The 18238-nt window shown below is 54.6% G+C and overlaps 1 protein-coding gene across 5 annotated transcripts; it reads right to left on the reverse strand.

Moving 5' to 3' along the window:
• Positions 1-462: 462 nt before the first annotated feature.
• On the reverse strand, positions 463-17819 carry WNK4 (WNK lysine deficient protein kinase 4). 5 transcript variants are annotated; one of them, XM_047758972.1, is made up of 19 exons: positions 17077-17819; positions 15493-15665; positions 14443-14663; positions 13972-14129; positions 13386-13474; positions 13087-13303; positions 11127-11391; positions 10788-10909; positions 10525-10583; positions 10309-10426; positions 9926-10042; positions 3953-4090; positions 2824-2875; positions 2145-2731; positions 2005-2065; positions 1495-1891; positions 1208-1407; positions 942-1039; positions 463-833 (listed from the first exon to the last, which is right to left on the reverse strand). In XM_047758972.1, the coding sequence occupies exons 1-19, from the start codon at positions 17689-17691 to the stop codon at positions 831-833; spliced, it is 3690 nt and encodes a 1229-aa protein (XP_047614928.1). In that variant the 5' UTR covers positions 17692-17819; the 3' UTR covers positions 463-830. The 5 variants fall into 5 exon arrangements, with proteins under 5 accessions (XP_047614928.1, XP_047614927.1, XP_047614926.1 ...); XM_047758971.1 differs by lacking the exon at positions 942-1039 and having other exon boundaries at positions 2145-2728; XM_047758970.1 differs by lacking the exon at positions 942-1039.
• Positions 17820-18238: the final 419 nt, after the last annotated feature.

Genomic DNA, 18238 nt, shown 5'->3' on the forward strand with positions numbered 1-18238 from the left:
GAGTTCTCCTGTGGCCCAGTGGGTTAAGGACCCAGCATTGTCACTGCAGCAATTCAGATTGCTGCTGTGGGGTGGGTTCGATCCTGGCCTGGGAACTTCCGCGTGCCACAGGTGTTGCCAAAAGAAGAAGGGGGGGAGAGAACACACTACTCCAACTTGACCTTTTCCCGTCGAGAGAGAGATGAAGTATGAGGGACAAGCAGCTTTTGTTCTTTTAACTTCTACTGGGCCTGCTGGTGTAGGACTATGGTGGGGTTTGGATGGAATTGTAGCTTGGTCAGGTGGATTGTTGACCTTGCAGTTTCCACATGGACTGCTGGCAAGAAGCCAGAAGGCTGGGTTCCATCCCTGTCTCCCTGTTGTGAGAGGGGAATTCTAAATTCCTCTGCTAAATTCTCCCCTGCCTTACTCCACAAAGCTTGCACCTAGTTCCTAAGGCCCAACAGATACAAAATCACCAGGTCCTAGGCACCAGCATTTTTATTGGCTGCTACTAATTCTGGTGTGAGAACCCCCTCCTCCTGCTCAGCTGGGAGTGTGCCCCCTAGAAGCATCTGGGCTCTGGTGGGATTGCTTAGTGGTTGACTCTTGGCTGGGGAAGTGGCAAGGATGAGGATGGTAGGCCGCAGGACGTCTGCCTTCTACACACAGCAGACAGCTCCAACATCTTTGACTCTTATAATGGAGTAGCACTCTCCATGCCCCTTGGGCCTCCTACTCCCTCAGTGCCAAGGTCTTCCTTGCAGAGTTGTGTTGGTCAGCAGATTCTGAGAGCACAAGCTCCATGGTGGGCCCTGGTGTGGGTGAGACACATGGCTTCTGTTCAGAAGTCACTGGAGGGAAAAGAAAAAGCACTGAAGAAACCTCCAGGGTGGGAAGAGGGCAAAGCTGCAGCCCATTACCATTCCCTGGGCTCTCCCTCCCTTTGGACCCGCCCTCACCATCCTGCCAACATCCCCGGCGAATGTCACCCCCTTGCTTGCCCGCTGCTCCTGGGAGCCGGTGCTGCTGCCACTCAGGGAGTTCCTTCGCATGATGCCTGGGTGCAGGATGGGGAGGGAGAGCACTGAGTGAGGGAAGGGGCCATGTGGGGAGGGGGGCTAGTCCCCCCAAACCAAGGGGCAGACCCCCAAGGCCTGGAAAAAAAAAAACAGATTACTAAGGAGGGGACTTGAGAAAGATGGGAGCTGGGCCATAGCTGTCTCACCAGGGCCCAGGGGCTCAGAGCGCTGCAGGCTGTTGCGCCGGGAGGTGGGAAAGCTGCCCTTGGAGAGGCGGCGCTGGCGGCTGGACAGCATAGCAGCGGGGGCCACAATACCCGGTGGGGGCTGCTTCCCCAGCCTGCTGTACAAGTCCTCAATTTCTTGCTTCTGTAGTGTCTGTAGTGCCTCCACCTCTGACAGGTGCCTGAGGACACACCAGGAGCATGAGAGGCCAGCCAAACACTTTGCTCTCCCAAGTCCGCCTCCTGACCTCCGTCCTCCCCGAACTTACTTCTGCCGAAGACTCTGCAGCTCAGCCCAAAATTCCTCATCCTCCCCACTGCTCTCTGATTCCTCACTGCTCAGACATAGGCTGCTATACGAATAGTTCATCCACACCGGGCTGGGATGGCTCAGGGGTGGAGGGCTGCCCCCGACTCGGGGTTCCTTCCCATCGTCCCCTTCCTCTTCGGCTCCAGCCCCCAGGCCCTCAGCTGCGCGGTCACTTTCAGCCAGAGCCTCCCTGGCTTCTGGCCCGCCTCCAGCACTGTCCTCTGTGTCTGAGCTCTCTGAGGTCAGCTGAGGGGTTGGAGGCTTCAGGGAGCCAGATGTCGGTTGCTGCAGAAGAGGCTCGGCTGGTTCCTTGGATGAAGTCACTTGGAAGCGGCCGACAAGCTGGGGCTTTCCCTCTGTAGGGAGACAAGGAGGGAGCCAGGGCAGAAGGGAGAGAAATCAGGGGCAGGATATAAAGTGACTGAGGTTGATTAGCGGGCAGGGGAAGGTCAGTGGTCAGAGGCCTCACCTTCAGAGATGGGCGCCAGTCTGGCTTCACCCAGGAGTGGCCGACCAGGATTTGGAGAGGCCTACAAAGTATGGATCCATGAGTAGAGAAATGATCCAGAATGGAGCCCCCCTAATCATCCCTTTTGGTTTCCTACTCACCTCATTCTCCATCTCAGCTGTCAGAGCTGAAGGCCTCTCCTGGCCACAATGAGCAAGGGGAGTTGGAGCGGGCAGGCTAGGCAGGGGACTAGAAGGAGCTGGAGGAGACTGGGAGAGGAGCCCAGGTGAGGGGGACAGCAGGGACTGGGCCACAGTCATCACAGCCAGTGAGAAGGCACTAGCCAGAGAGAGGAGAGGGGCTGCTGTGGTGGAGGGGAGGGGAGAAGCTGAGGGGCAGGGAGGAAAGGAAGGAGGAGCAAGAGTGACCTGGGAACAACTGGGGAGGAGAGAACTCTGTGGAAACTGAGAAGACGGGACTGGGAACTGGGGTGCACTGGCAGAGAAAGCAAGTGGAGAGCTGGGGGTGTGTGGAGAGATATTTGGGGAGACCTGGGAAGTAATTCGGGAGAATGAGGAGGGGCTGGCATGACATGGGGGAGAAGTGATGGGGAAGATGGGGCTTGGGAGAACGGGGGTTCCAGGAGAAAAGAGGGCTCCAGGAGACAAGGGGGTTCCAGGAGAAGAGGGAGAGGTGGAGAAGGCTGCCCAGCTCCTCTGCTCTGGGGAGCTGCTGGTCTGGAGCTCTGCTGGGGAGGGAGGGATGTTGAGTTTCTGGTCCTCCATTCCCTGTGCAGCAACCCAGGGGTTGGGATGAGTAGGGACAGTGTGCAGTACATACCACTGGATGGGTCTGTGAGGGAGCCTGGGAGGGCAGACAAAGATGCTGGCTCCTGAGAGAGAGAAAGGGGTCACAGTCACAGTGAGAAGAGCTGTGTCTTAGACGGAAGGTGTCGGACTGGGGTTCTTTTTTTGTCTTTTGGGGGCCTCCCCCGGCAGCATACGGAGGTTCCGAGGCTAGGGGTCCAATCGGAGCTGTAGCCACCAGCCTATGCCAGAGCCACAGCAACATGGGATCTGAGCTGCGCCTTCGACCTACACCACAGCTCATGGCAACTCCAGATTCTTAACCCACTGAGAGAGGACAGGGATCGAACCCACTTTCGATGCTAGTCAGACTCGTTAACAGCTGAGCCACGACAGGAACTCCAGACTGGTGTTCTCAAGCAAGGACTCATGAATTTCTAGGAGTCCACAGATGCGTTTCATGGGATTCAAAAGTGTATTTGCTGAAATATTTAGTAGTAAAGGGGCAGGATGTCTGCAAGTTTCTTAAATGGTTCTGGAAAAAAAATACATGCACACACGTAGATAGAGGAAGAAGAATGCTAAAGCTAATGTGGCAAAACACAACTGGCAAATCTAGGCTGGGAATCTAGGAGTTCCTTGCATAATTCTTACAACTTCTCTCTAAGTCTGAAATTGGTTCCAAATAATGAGTTTTTAAAAGTATGCATTGATGAGTTCCTGTTGAGGCTCTGCAGGTTAAGAGCCCGATGCTGTCTCTCTGAGGATTTGAGTTCAATCCCTGGTCTCACTCAGTTGAGGATCAAGCATTGCCACAAGCTGCTGCCTAGATCCAGAATGCAGATCTGATCCGGTTTTGCCTCAGCTGTGGTGTAGACCTCACCCACAATACCGATTCAACCCCTAGCCCAGAACTTCTGTATGCCTCAGGTAAAGCTAAAAAAAGGGAAGGAGAAAAAAAAAAAAAAAGAGTATGTACTGCACACATTTTTCTAGAATAAGAGTCCATGGCTTTCATCCGATTCTCAAATGGGATAAAAGCCATTGTTTTGGGGTCCCAGAAATGAAGACAAGTTAGAGCCCAGGCATCTGGAAGTGAGGAGAGAGCAGTGAGTAATGAAGCCTGGAGCAGAGTCCCCTGGAGGTGCCCAGAGGGGTCTGACCTGGGGGCCCAGGGGGTCTTCAGCTGCCTCCACAGGGCCAGTATCTCTCTTCAACAGCGTCTCCACTCGCTGGATAATCTCCCGAATCCGGCTCAGGAATCCGGCTCGCTCCGAGGGCAGAATGAACTCATTATACACCTGGCAAGAGTCAGCAGGGAGAGGGCGGGCTCAGTTACTCCACTCATCCCTCTCTCTCTGCCCCAAGCTTTAAAGACCGACCTGGAGTTCCCATCGTGGCTCAGTGGAAACTAATCCGACTAGTATCCATGAGGAGGCAGGTTCGATCCCTGGCCTCGCTCAGTGGATTAAGGATCCAGTGTTGCCGTAAGCTGTGTTGTAGGTTGCAGACACGGTTCAGATCCCATGTTGCTGTGGCTGTGGTGTAGATGGACAGCAACAGCTCTCATTTGACCCCTGGCCTGGGAACCTCCAAATGCCGTGGGTGTGGCCCTAGAAAGACAACAAAACAAAACAAACCCTCACCCCCTTGCTTCTGCTCACCACCAACCTAAAACAGGTATAAGTATCTGTTTGTGCCAGGCACTGTGTGGTGTAAGGAGTACAGCTTAGAGGAAAGGAGTTAACATGCACAGCACGCCTGTATATGCAGATCTTATCACGTTTACCACCACCGGCAGCTCTCCAAGGTCTATATTAACACCTCCACTTTAGAGTTAAGATAACCAACGCTTAACAAGGTAAAGTTCAGTCTTCCCAAGATCATGGGATTTGCACCTGGATCTGCGTAAAGCCAAAACCCGAGTTCTTTCCACTGTTGCCTCACATGCTTTTGGACAAAATTCCTGCTTTCATAGGACTTATAATGTATATCACCCTGGTCCATAGACACACACAGCCCCACAGAGTGAAGTAAAAAGAAGACAAAAAGTGGTAAATGTAACATTCAATTCCACAAACACACTGACCACATACTAGACACCAGGCATTGCACTAGGTTCTGTGAGGAACATAGGAAGTCAAGAAACAAGGTCCCAGTCTTGAAGAACCCAAAATCTAATGGAAGAGACACATATATACCTGACTCAAGAGACTGCAAGTCAGCCCAAGTAGGTAAGGCATTTATGATTGAGGTATAGATAAAAATGCTTTTCTAGGGAGTTCCCTAGTGGTTTAGTGGTTAGGACTTTCACTGCTGCAGTAGGAATTCAAACCCTCTTCTGGGAACTGAGATCCCACATCAAGCTGCTCCTCCTGTGGGGGAAAAAAAAAAAAAAAAACTAGGAGGGGGACAGGTGAGTTCTCCTGTGGTGGTGAGCTAAGGATCTAGCTTTGTCATTGCAGCAGCTCAGGATGCTGCTGTAGCTCGCGTTCAGTCCCTGGGCCAGGAACTCCCACAGGCCACGGGCCCAGCCAAAAAAAAAATGGGAAGGAGAAAGGGAGAGCTGGTGTCTAATGGGTATGAAGGTTCAGATTTGCGAGATAAAAAGGTTCCCACTGTAGCGCAACAAGATGGGCGGCATCTTGGGAGCGCTGGGATGCAGGTTTAATCCCTCACCTGGGCACAGTGGGTTAAGGATCCAGTGTTGACGCAGCTGTGGCTTAGGCCACAACTGCCTTGGATCTGATCCCTGGCCCCAGAACTCTACATGTCGCTGGGCGGCCAAAAAAAGGTTCCAGAGATCTGCTGCCCAACAGTGTGAATATACGTAACACTGCTGAGCTGTACACTTTGAAATGGTTAAGATGGTCCGTTTTTGTTTTTGTCTTTTGTTGTTGTTGTTTTGGTCTTTTTAGGGCAAAACACTTAGCATTTGGAAGTTCCCAGGCTAAGGGTTGAATTGGAGCTGTAGCTGCTGGCCTACACCACAGCCACAGCAACACAGGATCCGAGCTGCGTCTGTGACCTACACCACTGCTCACGGCAACGCCAGATCCTTAACCCACTGAGCGAGGCCAGGGATCAAACCCACTTCCTCATGGATTCTAGTCAAGTTCGTTACCACGGAGCCACGATGGGAACTCCAAGACAGTAGGTACATTTTATGTTATGTGATTCTTAACACAATTTTCAAAAATGCTATTCCTAGATGAAAGCAGGTCATACCATCTTAGAGAATAAGGGGGAAGCTAGGATGGCTCCAGAGCTGAGCCTTGAAGAATGAGTAAGAAAAGTAACCCTCAAAAAAAAAAAAAAAAAAAAAAAAAACAAACAAACAAAAAAATGGAGTTCCCGTCGTGGCGCAGTGGTTAACAAATCCGACTAGGAACCATGAGGTTGCGGGTTTGGTCCCTGGCCTTGCTCAGTGGGTTAAGGATCCGGCATTGCTGTGAGCTGTGGTGTAAGTCACAGATGCAGCTCAGATCCCGTGTTGTTGTGGCTCTGGCTTAGGCCGGCGGCTGCAGCTCTGATTCAACCCCTAGCCTGGGATCCTCCATATGCCGTGGGAGCAGCCCAAGAAATGGCAAAAAGACAAAAAAAAAAAAAAAAGTAACCCTTTACTGAGGACCTACCACCGTGGACACTTCCCATATTTATGTCGTTATTCTACTTCTCATATATGCTCTATCACTTCTCATAAATTATATATTACATCAGAACATCTTTGCAAAATAAGTATCATCACCTGTGTTTCACCGACGACGTTCAAAGAGGTTAAACTTGCCCAAGTTTGCTGCGTTAGTAAATCACAGAGCTGTAGTTTGAACTCAGGTCCTATGTAAAAGTCCACCCTTTTCTATGTTCCATGATGTTCTAAGGCAGAAAAGGGCATGGAACATTCACAAAATAGTGAAAACTGGAACATAGTGGCAAGTGCTATGAGTTTTAAAGGCCACGCTCCCTTGGGTAGCCCGATTTAGTAATCATGGGTAACCACTAAAGATTTGGGGGCAAAAAGCAATGAAAGCAGATCTAGGTCTCAGGAGAATTCTCATGCAGGGGAGTGGAGGGTGGGCTGGCAAAGAGAGAAAAGAGGGCACTGGACCTTCGGTTCAGGGACAGGGTCACTTTGTCTCTGAGGGGTCTGAGTGGGGCTTGAAAGCCCAGGAGAGAAGGCTCCCAGGGTGAGAGATCTCCAAACAGATCAAGGCAGAAGCTGAAGCACCCAAGCCTCTTCATCAGACCATCCAGAAACCAGGGAGACTGAAGGAAAGATTCTTGAAGGGTTGAAAGTCTTGTCAGAAGATGATCTAAGCCTGCATGCAAGGGAAATTTTGTCTTTGTCCTGGACACAAGCGGAATGACGTGGCAGAGGAGACGCTTTAGAGAGAGTTCCTGAAGTCTGGCATTTCTCCCATTCCCTTATTCCCTTCCCTCCTGGCATCCACCTCCCCGCTCCCCTGAAACCGGTCTCCACAAAGAGCTCCTCCTGACAAAAGCCAGCGTGGTCTTGCTCCAGGCTTCTCCCTGTGCCTCCTCCTTGAAACAATCTCCTTACTCAATTCTTTTTTTTTTTTTCTTTTTAGGACTGACTGTGCTGCATTTGGAAGTTCCCAGGCTAGGGGTTGAACTGGAGCTACAGCTGCTGGTCTACACCACAGGCATAGCCATGCAGAATCCAAGCCACATCTGCAACCTACCCCACAGCTCATGGCAATGCTAGATCCTTTTTTTTTTTTTTTTTTGTCTTTTTGCCATTTCTAGGGCCGCTCCTGCGGCATATGGAGGTTCCCAGGCTAGGGGTGGAATTGGAGCTGTAGCTGCCAGCCTACGCCAGAACCACAGCAACACTGGATCCAAGCTGCATCTGCAACCTACACCACAGCTCACAGCAACACCGGATCCTTAACCCACTGAGCAAGGCCAGGGACCGAACCCGCAACCTCATGGTTCCTAGTCGGATTCGTTAACCACTGAGCCATGACGGGAACTCCGCAATGCTAGATCCTTAACCCACCGAGGAGGGGCCAGGGATCCAACCTGCATCCTCATGGATACTATGTCGGGTTCTTAACCAGCTGAGCCACAACAGGAACTCCAAGACTCCTTACTCAATTTTTACTAACATCTTTCGGAGTTCCTCCAGCCCATCAGGTTCCACCTCTGTCCTTCGATGACCTAGTCCCGCTGCTTCCATCCCAGAACTGGGGGTATCCACTGAGACACACCTTTATGCCTCTGACTCTGCAGGCCTGTCTCCTCTTACACTCAGCCCTGTGCTGACACTCCTAGATCCACGGCTCTCTCTAGCCATGCCTGACCCATATCCTGCTCCTATGGAGGACCTTATCTTGCCTGCCCCTCTGTTACTCAAGCCCATCATGATCCCCCCCCCAAAAAAAACAAAAACCTACTTTCAGGAGTTCCCATTGTGGCACAGTAGAAATGAATCTGACTAGTAACCATGAGGACACGGGTTCAATTCCTGGCCTTGCTCAGGATCTAGCATTGCTGTGAGCTGCGGTGTAGGTCACAGACACAGCTCGGATCCTTTGTTTCTGCGGCTATGACTTAGGTGTAGGCTAGCAGCTGGAGCTACGATTAGACCCCTAGCCTGGGGGGGGGGTCTAACTTCCATATGCCACACATAACCTAAAAAGAAACAAATAAAAACCCTACCTTCATCTTCTAACTTCCTCTTTCCTTTAATGGCCTATTCCCATTTGGTCCTCTAAGCTACAAGTTGCCCTTGATATCCCCTCTCCCTAACTCCCCACTGTATCGACTTGGCAAATATTTATTGAGTATCAACTGTGTATATTGTACTTTGTCAATAAACTGGATTACAGAATAATTCATTTTCCCAAAATAACCCTCAAATTCATCCCTTTTCTTCCTCCTCCCTCCCCCATAATCCATTCTCTCCTTGAACCACCTCTGGCTTCTTGTGTCCACCTGCCAACTGGATTCCCTACCCTCAACCCTCTCCCACATCCCACAGCAAAACAGTCGTCTTCTTCTTCTTTATTTATTTATTTATTTTTTGTCTTTTTAGGGCCACCTCCACGCATATGGAGGTCCCCAGGCTAGGGGTCAAATAGGAGCTACAGCTGCCAGCCTATACCACAGCCACAACAACACCAGATTTGAGCTGAGTCTGTGACTTACACAGCTCACGGCAATGCTGGATCCTTAACCCACTGAGTGAGGCCAGGGATCAAACCTGCGTCCTCATGGATACTAGTCTGGTTCATTACTGCTGAGCCATGACGTCTTCTTAAAACCTATTCTCACCATGTTACACTCTAACCCACCCCCCCTTTTTTTTTTTTTTGACTTTTCTAGGGCCACACCACAGCATATGGAGGTTCCCAGGCTAGGGGTCAAATCAGAGCTGTAGCCACCGGCCTACGCCAGAGCCACAGCAACGCGGGATCTGAGCCGCGTCTGCAACCCACACCACAGCTCATGGCAACGCCGGATCCTTAACCCACTGAGCAAGGTCAGGGATCGCACCTACAACCTCATGGTTCCTAGTTGGATTCGTTAACCACTGAGCCACGACGGGAACTCCACACTCTAACTCTTAAGACTGTATATCATCTGGGTCCACTCTACAGGCCCAACTTCTCTTCCACGACTCTCCTACAGGAACCCTTAATTCCAATGACAAAGGTCTCCATGAAACCCTCCCTGTCCCATATTGCAAGTCACTCCCTATTTCCATGCCTTTCCTTTGCTGTACCTCCATTAGACACGCCCTTTCCACTCTTCACTGTCATTTTTACCCATCTGTCAAGACCCTGCAGGAGTCCTGCTTCTTCCCCCAGCTTCCCCCAGCCTACTCTCTACTTACAGCCGCAGTATCATGTGTCTGGTGCACACTTCACTGCAGCACTTGTGTACCCTGTGTTAGTCTCAAATTGCCCCAGCTGAGGATCTCGGCCTTACTGGATAAACAGAAATCTCCCCCAAACAAGAGCAGAGATGTCTGCAGTGTCACTGTGCTGAGTGCCAATGAGCTTTAAAACCCCTGCTCTTGGATTGGGGGTGGGGTTCAGCACCAGGGGACATCAGGAGGGAGACTCTTGTCCCAGACTCAAAGACCCCATCCTTCTCTCTCTCCCCCTCACCATGGCCGCTGCAATCTCTTCTGGGCTGTCCCCATCCAGATCAAATCGGAAGGTCACCATCTTGCTGTTGTGCGTCTGTAGCTGGCACTCAACCACTCTGTCATTCTGGTCTGAGACCTTCAGAGTCAGAGTCATCAGGGGGTCAAGTCTTCATCACAAGTCCCCACCCCACTCCAACCAAGTGACAGTGGCCAGATTAGAACCAGAAAGAAGCATATTCTGCCCCCAAACCCCCAAATGCTCATATTAAAAACATGACTGGCTGCCTCTTGGGTACCAGTAACACACTGCTTCTCCCCTTTTTCTGTCAGACCTCCCCCATCCCCTGACAGTTCCCTCTGTGCCCTGTAGGTTATTCCCCAACTCCTGTGACCCTTGCTTACACTAGTGACCCGAAGCCGGGATCGGGGTCTGCGCCGGAGATTTCTCCCTGGGGGTCTCCTCATCCGTCCCATCCCTTCTCCCATGTCACTAAGGCCTGATGCTGCATCTGAGGCATAACTGGGAAAGGGAAGGGAGTGAGGGGTGTCAGAGTGGACACTGGGACCCGAGATCCCCATATGTCTCACCCTTACATCCCAACTCAGACCAGAACTTACCTGTCTCCGGGCGAAAAGTCATTGCCAGGGCCAGAACGTGGAATAGAGAGGGCAAAAGCCTGAGATAGGACATGGGTTCATGAGGTCAGGGGAGGATAAGTGTTGGGATCCAAAGAGGTGGTGTCCGGGGTGCTTTGGTACTAGGTAGAGGACAAGAATAGTGGACTTCCAAGGACATGGGACCAGGTCATGGGGTTGGGTTTTACAGGAAGGGAGTCAGAGGCTGGACATGGCTGGGAGCCCCCCATGTGATCCCCTCTCACCGAGGGCAGGCGGAGATGGGACTCAGCGGGGCTGGATGGCACCCCCTTAGGGGGCTGAAGGGTAGGGTCTGAGGCATCCAGGAAGCCGGAGGAGCTGAGGTAGCCATCAGTCTCGCAATCCGCTGGTGGGGGAGGGAGGGGATTAAAAAAGGGGAAATAAAGGGGAGTGGTGGCAGAGGACAGGGGCTGCTGGGCAAGGAGGGGCCTGGAGCTGTGAGAGAGTTCCTTCCCAGAAGGAGCCATGGCTAGATGTGGAAGGCCAGGTAGGGCTGAACTTCTGGGTAGGGGGCAGAAGCCAAGCATTTTGGGACCTGGGTCCCTAGGTCAAAGGTGACTTACAGGTGGTAGATGAGTAGCTAGCATGGCGGAAGAGGAAGGACTGATGCTGGTCTGCCTCTGGTTCCTCAGGCTCAGGGGGGAAGACACTGGAGGGACCAGGAGTCACAGGGACAGCTGCTGGTGGGGGTCCTGGTGCTGGGGGGAGGGCCTCCAACTCTCGAGCTTTTCTCAGCTTCTCACGCTTTCGCTGGATGGCAGCAACCCGTTCACGCACTGCCCGGGCCACTGGCTGGTAATCCGCTTCACACACTAAGCCCAGGGCCACCTGGAGTTAGGAGGGCGAGGAACACAGTTTGAGGTAGTTTGATTTCCTCCTGCCCCAACAAAGACCCATCAGGACACTTTGAGGCCTCCAGGATATGGGAGAAAGGAAACCAACATTTATTGGTTACCTACTGTGTATCTTAACTGGCAGCTCTTTATATTATCATCATTAAATCCTCCCAGCAACCTTCGGAGGCAGGTCTTAACAGCCCCATTTTAGAAATAAAGTGAGTGGGCAGTTCATGGTTATACAGTAAGTCAATTGTTCTCCAGGTACAGAGGGAACATTTGGCAATTTTTAGTTGTCACAACTGGGGGGTAGTTACCACTGGCATCTAGTGAGTAGAAGTCAGGGATTTGCCTCAACATCCTACAAAGCACAATCCCCCAAACAGGGTCAAGGTCAAGAATGCCTGTATGTGACTGATCAGGATCCGAGCTCATGTCAGGTTCGAGTTATGCTACAGAGACCTGCTCTATGCCATATTTCAAACAGTCTCAGGTTCTGAGACCCAGACCCACCGACAAATGATCCCCAGTCTTTCAACTGCATTTTTCTATCACGAATTTCAGGAGTTCCTGTCATGGCTCAGCAGAAACAAAGCTGACTAGCATCCATGAGGATGCAGGTTCGATCCCTGGGTTAACCTGGCTGGGTGGGTTAATGATCCAGCATTGCCGTGCACCGTGGTATAGGTCGAAGACACGGCTTGGATCTGGTGTTGCTGTGGCTGCGGTGTAGGCCAGCAGTTACAGCTCCCATTCAACCCCTAGGCTGGGAACCTCCATATGCTGCATGTGCAGCCCCAAAAAGACCAAAAAAAAAAATCATACACTTTCCCTCCCCAGCCTCTGCAGCCCCATATCTTCTGCCTCCCATATATGCCTCTCCTGGTCCACCAGCCTCTGTTCATCATCTCGTTCATTTCAACAACAAACTGCGGGGCATGTAAAGGAGGTGGGACAGGGTAATAGGACCTAAAATCTGAACGTGAGTCATTTCTGCCACTCACTTGCTTGGGACCTTGTCCAAGCTACTCAACCTCTCTCAGCTTTCACTTCCTCATCAATAAAGGGATAAAATCACTCCATGCAGGGTTGTTAACAACCATCAAATGCAAGTGAAAGGGCTCTCAGCTGTGTACAGAAGTGATGACTAACGAGCTCTCACCAAAGGCTAAGCACTGTCAGGGATAGAAAAGTCAATACACACAGGCTCTGCCCTCAAGGACTTTATAATCTAGTGGAGAATAAAGACAGGAGTGTACCCTGGTATGAAACAAGAGCGATGATGCCCGCAGGACCGACTAAAAAGTAAGAAACATTTAATTTTAACTCTAGAGAAGACAGACTTCTTGAAATTGATAGATCTGAACATGAAGTTAAATCGAGGAAAAGACAAGATGGGGAAGGGGGATGAAAAAGAGAAAAAAAGATAAGTCAGAGAAAAGGGCATTTCAGGAAAACCGGGTCAACAGGAAGTAACAGGGTGGTCGGAGGACCTGGGGCTCGTTCTGGAAAAAGAAATCATCAATTTGTGCAGAACACGGGGTGTGCATGAGGGTGTGCTAAGCCGGGATTGGCAGGGAGTCCCTTAGAAGCTGGGTTGGTCTCCCACCACCACCCAGGCGCCCCTCGGGTCACCGCCCACAGGTCCCTCCGATGCCAGGTGCAGGGCCTTTTGTCCTCCGCTCACCATCTCCTGCGCCACCTCCTCGGCCGCGTCCCGGCCCAGTTGGAACAGGAACTCGATGGCCTGATTGTCCCTTGGGCGGCCCCCCCGCCGCGCGTCCTCCATTCGCAGCCAGAGCTTGAGGCCGGGCTTCTCTCCGTCGTCCTCCTCCGCCAGCTCCACGTGGACGCCGCGCTCCTCACGGAAGAAGGCGTGAGCCAGAAGGTCCTGGATGGTGAACCTGAAGGCGGCGCCACCCACCTTGAGCGGAGTCCCATTGCCGCCCGCCCCCCAACCCATCCCCATCCCGCCCCCCCTCCCACCTCTCGTTCTTATCCGTGCGGATGCAGCCTTCAATGATCTCCTTCACCTCGGGCATCTTCACCTTGTAGAAGCTATTTGGCTTCGTGCCCTGGAGAATGGGGTTGCGTGAGGCCCTCCGGCCCTGGCACCTCAGCTCTCTGCAGCCCCGCCCCCCGCCCGAGGCAGCAGGGCATGAAGTCGCAAAAGCACTGCGATTTGATTTCAAATTCCAGTCCCCACCACCACCCCGCCGCCTCAAGTATCGACAGTGGGACCTTGAAAAAGTCTCCCGCTGAGCCAGTTTTCTCATTCGTAAAATTCAGGGCAGAACGGTTGCCCTGCTCACCTCGCGGGGCAGCTGGAAGAATCGGATGGGAGATTGGATGCGAAATCATTTGTAAACTCTAGGGAGCGCTACACACGTCATTATTCTAAATAGCTTGCACTGGAGGAGCCGTGTGTGCATCCAATATCGCTCAGTGCTCACCAGGGCGTCTTTATGTCTAGCCGTTTTTCAGTAAGGGAAAGGGCATTGACCGCGGGGTGGCTGCAGCACGAAAATGGAAGAGGGACCTGTAATTCCCTTTCTTCCCTACCCCCTCTCACCGAAGTGACCTTGCGGTAGATTTGCGCGGCATTCTGGCACTCCGAGTAAGGGTACTCCGAGGTAGCCATCTCCAGCATGCACATGCCGAAGGCGTACACGTCCACGGCCTCATCGTACTTTTCCTCGTACATCTCTGGGGCCATGAACTCCGGGGTCCCTGTAAGATCCACAGCAGGCGTCAGGCTGCAGAGCCTCCGCTCTGGCTTCTTCCCTCCCCTTGAGCGTACACTATGCTAGGCAGCCCGGGAGCAACCCCACGAGCTCTGGAGGGCGAGCAACCGACCCTCCCGTCGTGGCGGCGGCGGCGCGGGGCGGGGGGGGGGGGGAATGCCATAGGTGTCCCCATCTTCCCTATGGTCTTCTAACCCCGTGGATCTTGAAGGACCCTGCTGGGGGGAGGGGGGGTCCCGAGGGGCTCTCCTGACATGGGGAGGGTAGGAAAGGGCAAGGACCCTCCTGGAGGGACGCACCGATGACGCTCTTGGCAAAGGAGGCGCGCTTGAGCGTGGCCAGACCCAGGTCCCCGATCTTAACGGAACCCGTAGGCCCCGTGATAAAGACGTTATCACACTTGAGATCCCGGTGCAGGATCGGGGGTACCCGGGAGTGTAGGAAATGGAGCCCTCGAAGGATTTGGCGGCTCCAGCGCTGAAGGACTCGCGGCTTCATCTCGCGGAACCGCCTCAGGTATCTGGAGGAGAGCGCACCGCGGAGGTCGTGGGGAGGGGACACACATAGGCCGGGGTAGGAGCACCCCCCCCCCCGCCCCGCCCCGCCCCGCCATCGCTGGAAAATGCCGCGTAGCCCCACCCACTCCCCCGCCTGTGCATCTTCTGCGAGCATCTTCTGGCCTAGATCCGTGCCGGGATTCAGGCGCAAACGCAGTCAGGGGTGTGGTAGATAGACGCGAGGTTACAAAACGGGAGAGCGGCGGTAAATTCATAGATAGGGTCGCCGCCAAGGTGCTGTGGAAGCGCCGGAAGGGATGACTAACTGCTCCGGCCATCAGGGAGAGCTTCACTGAGGAAATAAATTTTATGTTGCATCTTGAAGGATGAGTAGGAGTTCAAGGGTGAAAATGGGAAGGGAGGATGGAGTCTTTCCAGGCAGAAGCGACACCCGTGCTCAAAGGCACGCAGACAGCAAGGGACAAGGCAGGGTGGGAGGAGGTGCTGGGAATTCAGTTTGTCTAGAATGTAGCCTGGCTCTATAAGGACTTTGTGAGCAGTCCTTAGAGTGTGGACTTTATCCCGAGGGCGGTGGGGACTTGCAGGGGGTTTAAGGAGGAGTGATAAGGCCAGATTCCCACGAGCTGCAGGAAGATAGGCTACTTAGAGGGGAGGACAGAGGTAGTGTGAGCTCTTTAGGGGCCAGACGCTCAAGAGGGGTGGATGGGAGAGCATGAGCCTGGTTTGGGACCTGGGTAGAGAGTTTGAGGAGACTGGGGCTCTTCCAAAAGCAGCGGGGACCTCCCACCTCCAGTCCTCCCACCAACTACCACCGGCAGGTGCAGAGCTCACGTCTTGAGCGTGCCCGAGGTCATGAGTTCGGTGACCAGCACGATGCAAACCTGACCCCTCAGCACTGACTTCCACGAGTCATAGAAGCGGACGATGTTGGGGTGCTGCAGCCCCTTGAGCATCTCCACCTCCTCGGAGAATCGCTGCCGTTCAGCTCGAGAGAGTTTCCGAGTCTGTGGGGTGTAGGAGATGAGGGGCAGGGTCACATCAGGCCCAGGACCCCTACGGAGGGAGGGTAGGAGCAAACGGGGCGGGACTGGGAGAGAGAGGTGGGAGTGGGAACCAATGGATGGGGCTGGGTAGGTGGAATCACTAGCCAACTAATTGTAAACACCGAATTCCCAATGAGCCCCCTTGCGCTGCTCCAAGGACATGCCCACCCTGGGCCTGGGGCCGCCCCTGGACCCTCCTGCTGGACACAAGTGCTTTTATGCAGCCCGGTCTGGGAGCCCTGAGCTCAATAGTGTCTTTGTAGCCGCCCAGGCCAGCCATGGGGCGGGAGGGGACGCCTGGGGGCTGGCAGCAGGCAGGCAGCAGGCGGATGGGCGGGCAGAGAATTGGGGCTGGTAAGGGGATTGGCCTCAGAAACTGGGAACTGCTCGGGAGGCAGGAGGGCAGCAGAGGGAGGTACAGAGAGGATCCAAGACCAGGCGCCAGGAGACCGCCCCTGCCCCATGGCTGTCTCACGCTCCCCCCATCTCCCTCCTCCACCACCACCCCCAGTTTGGCAGCCTCTCCTTGCCTGGCCTAGAGCCTGGGGCGCGGCACTGGCAGGCGCGAGGGGTGAGCCCAATGCCAGGGCTGGAGGGGAGGACCCTTCCCCCAGGCTCTGGCCCCCTGTCTGAATCCATAGCTGCTAGCCCAGACCTAACTAGGTTTCCCCCCGGGGAGTAAGGTCTTTTAAACCAACATACCCCTAAAGCCCATGGGGTTCAGCGCCTTTGGATCTGGGAAGGGAGAGGCCAGGTAGGCAGTGGGATGAGGACTCAGTCCAGGGCTGGAGCTCCCTGTCTCCCCCTCCTCCAGCTGTGGAGAAATCCAGAAGTCTAACTGTTCCAGAAGAGGCCTGGGAGGGCCCCGTCCTGCCACAACAGCCCTAAATCTTCTGGAAGTGGATGGGACCCTGTCTCAGCTCCTGGCCTCCATCATTCCAGCCTCCTAATCTGCAAAGATCCAGGGTGAAGGAGCAGGAGGACCAGGGTCAGACTGAGGGTCTCGGGACTCAGGGGAAAGAGAAAGGAAGAGATGGTGGGTGACCACGGCTGCAAAGTGGTGAGGCCAGCCAGTCCTCAGGTCTGAACTGGCTCCCTACTCAATTTCCCATCTCTTAGGGTTGCGTATGGAGACTGTAAAGAGAGAATGTCTAAACCCAGAGGGAAGCCACCATACATCACCTGCCTCAGTTTCTCCTTCCACAGCCCAGTATTAGCCAGGTCCATGAATCATCAGAGCAAAGGGGACAAGAGTGTCTGGACATTTGACTGGAAAATACAGCCCCCCTTGCTGCAGTCCCCTGAATCTCCCATCCCAAGCCCTCCAAAGGGTCCCATCCTGTGGTGTCACCGAGGGGGCGCCCAGCCGCACCTGCAGCTCACACCAGGCCACCTCCACCGTGGTGTCGGTGTCCAGCCCTCGATACACCGTCTTGAAAGAGCCACGTCCAATCTCGATGTCAAATTTGAGGTATCGGCCGTCCGGGGACGTTGCCACAGCCTGGGTCTCCATGTCCTCCTTTTCCTCCTGCTCCCGCCGCCGCTCCCGGGCCGCCGCCTCGGGGATCCTCTGCGATTCCCGGGACCCCAAGGCTCCTGTGGAGCCCGCGAGCTCTGGACTCACAGGGTCTGCAGCCTTCACCTGGACGCCCGCGGTCCACGTGCCCTCAGGGGGCTCTTCAGAGCTGGGCGGTGGGTTCCTTGGGGAGCCGGAACCAGCGGAGTCCGGAGGATCCGGGGGCTCCGGAACGGGTGAGGCTGGCTGGGACCAAGAGCTCAGCAGCCCCAAGTCGACTGAGCTTCGGCGGCTGATACGAGAAGAGCGCGGCCGGGGCTCAGCCTTCCCGGAGAAGCGGCGCGCCCGGCGGGGAGGGGGCCCGAGGCGGGGCGGTCCCGCGGCGGCGAGAGGCGGCGAGGGCCGCAAGGCCAGGTCGGCCTCCGCCTGGAGCATGGGGACCGCGGCCTCTGGGGCCGGAGGTGCCAGCATGAGGAAGGGCCGGGCGTCGCAGGGCTGTAAGCCTGGCGGCCGGAGAGGAGGCGGTCTGACAGGCAAACTGGCTGGGTGCGCAGCGCTCCAGCGGAGCTACTGGGGCTCCAGCCCCGGGCTCGCCGGCCCCGCAGCCCCGCCCCGCCCCGCCCCTACCCCCCAGGGCCGCCCCCTCGGAGCTTCGAGCGCGGAGGAGCCCCTAGCGCAGCCCCTCGCCGCCCCGCCCCCGGCCGCTGGCCCTCCTCCCCCCGGCCTTCCCAGGCACCCTGCCTTCGTCTCATTCCGAAGCGAGAGAGCCGGGTGCGAGGCGGCGGGGTCCTCCCACCCTAAGAGAGCGCAAACCAGTTTGGGGGTGGGGAGTGGGAAGGTACTGGGACGGGGAGATGAAACGTGACGGCGGCTCCCCTGCTCTAGAAAGGGGGGTGGTGAGGAGGAGGCTACCACCGGCCTGCACGCCCCAGATAAAGCGGCCCCACCCCCTCCTAATCGCCCGGAGTGGCCCCAGGCCGACAATACAGAGGTCAGTGGAAAGATCTGGTTTTCTCCG

Source organism: Phacochoerus africanus, chromosome 14 (genome assembly GCF_016906955.1).
Source record: "Phacochoerus africanus isolate WHEZ1 chromosome 14, ROS_Pafr_v1, whole genome shotgun sequence".
Taxonomy (NCBI): Eukaryota; Metazoa; Chordata; class Mammalia; order Artiodactyla; family Suidae; genus Phacochoerus; species Phacochoerus africanus.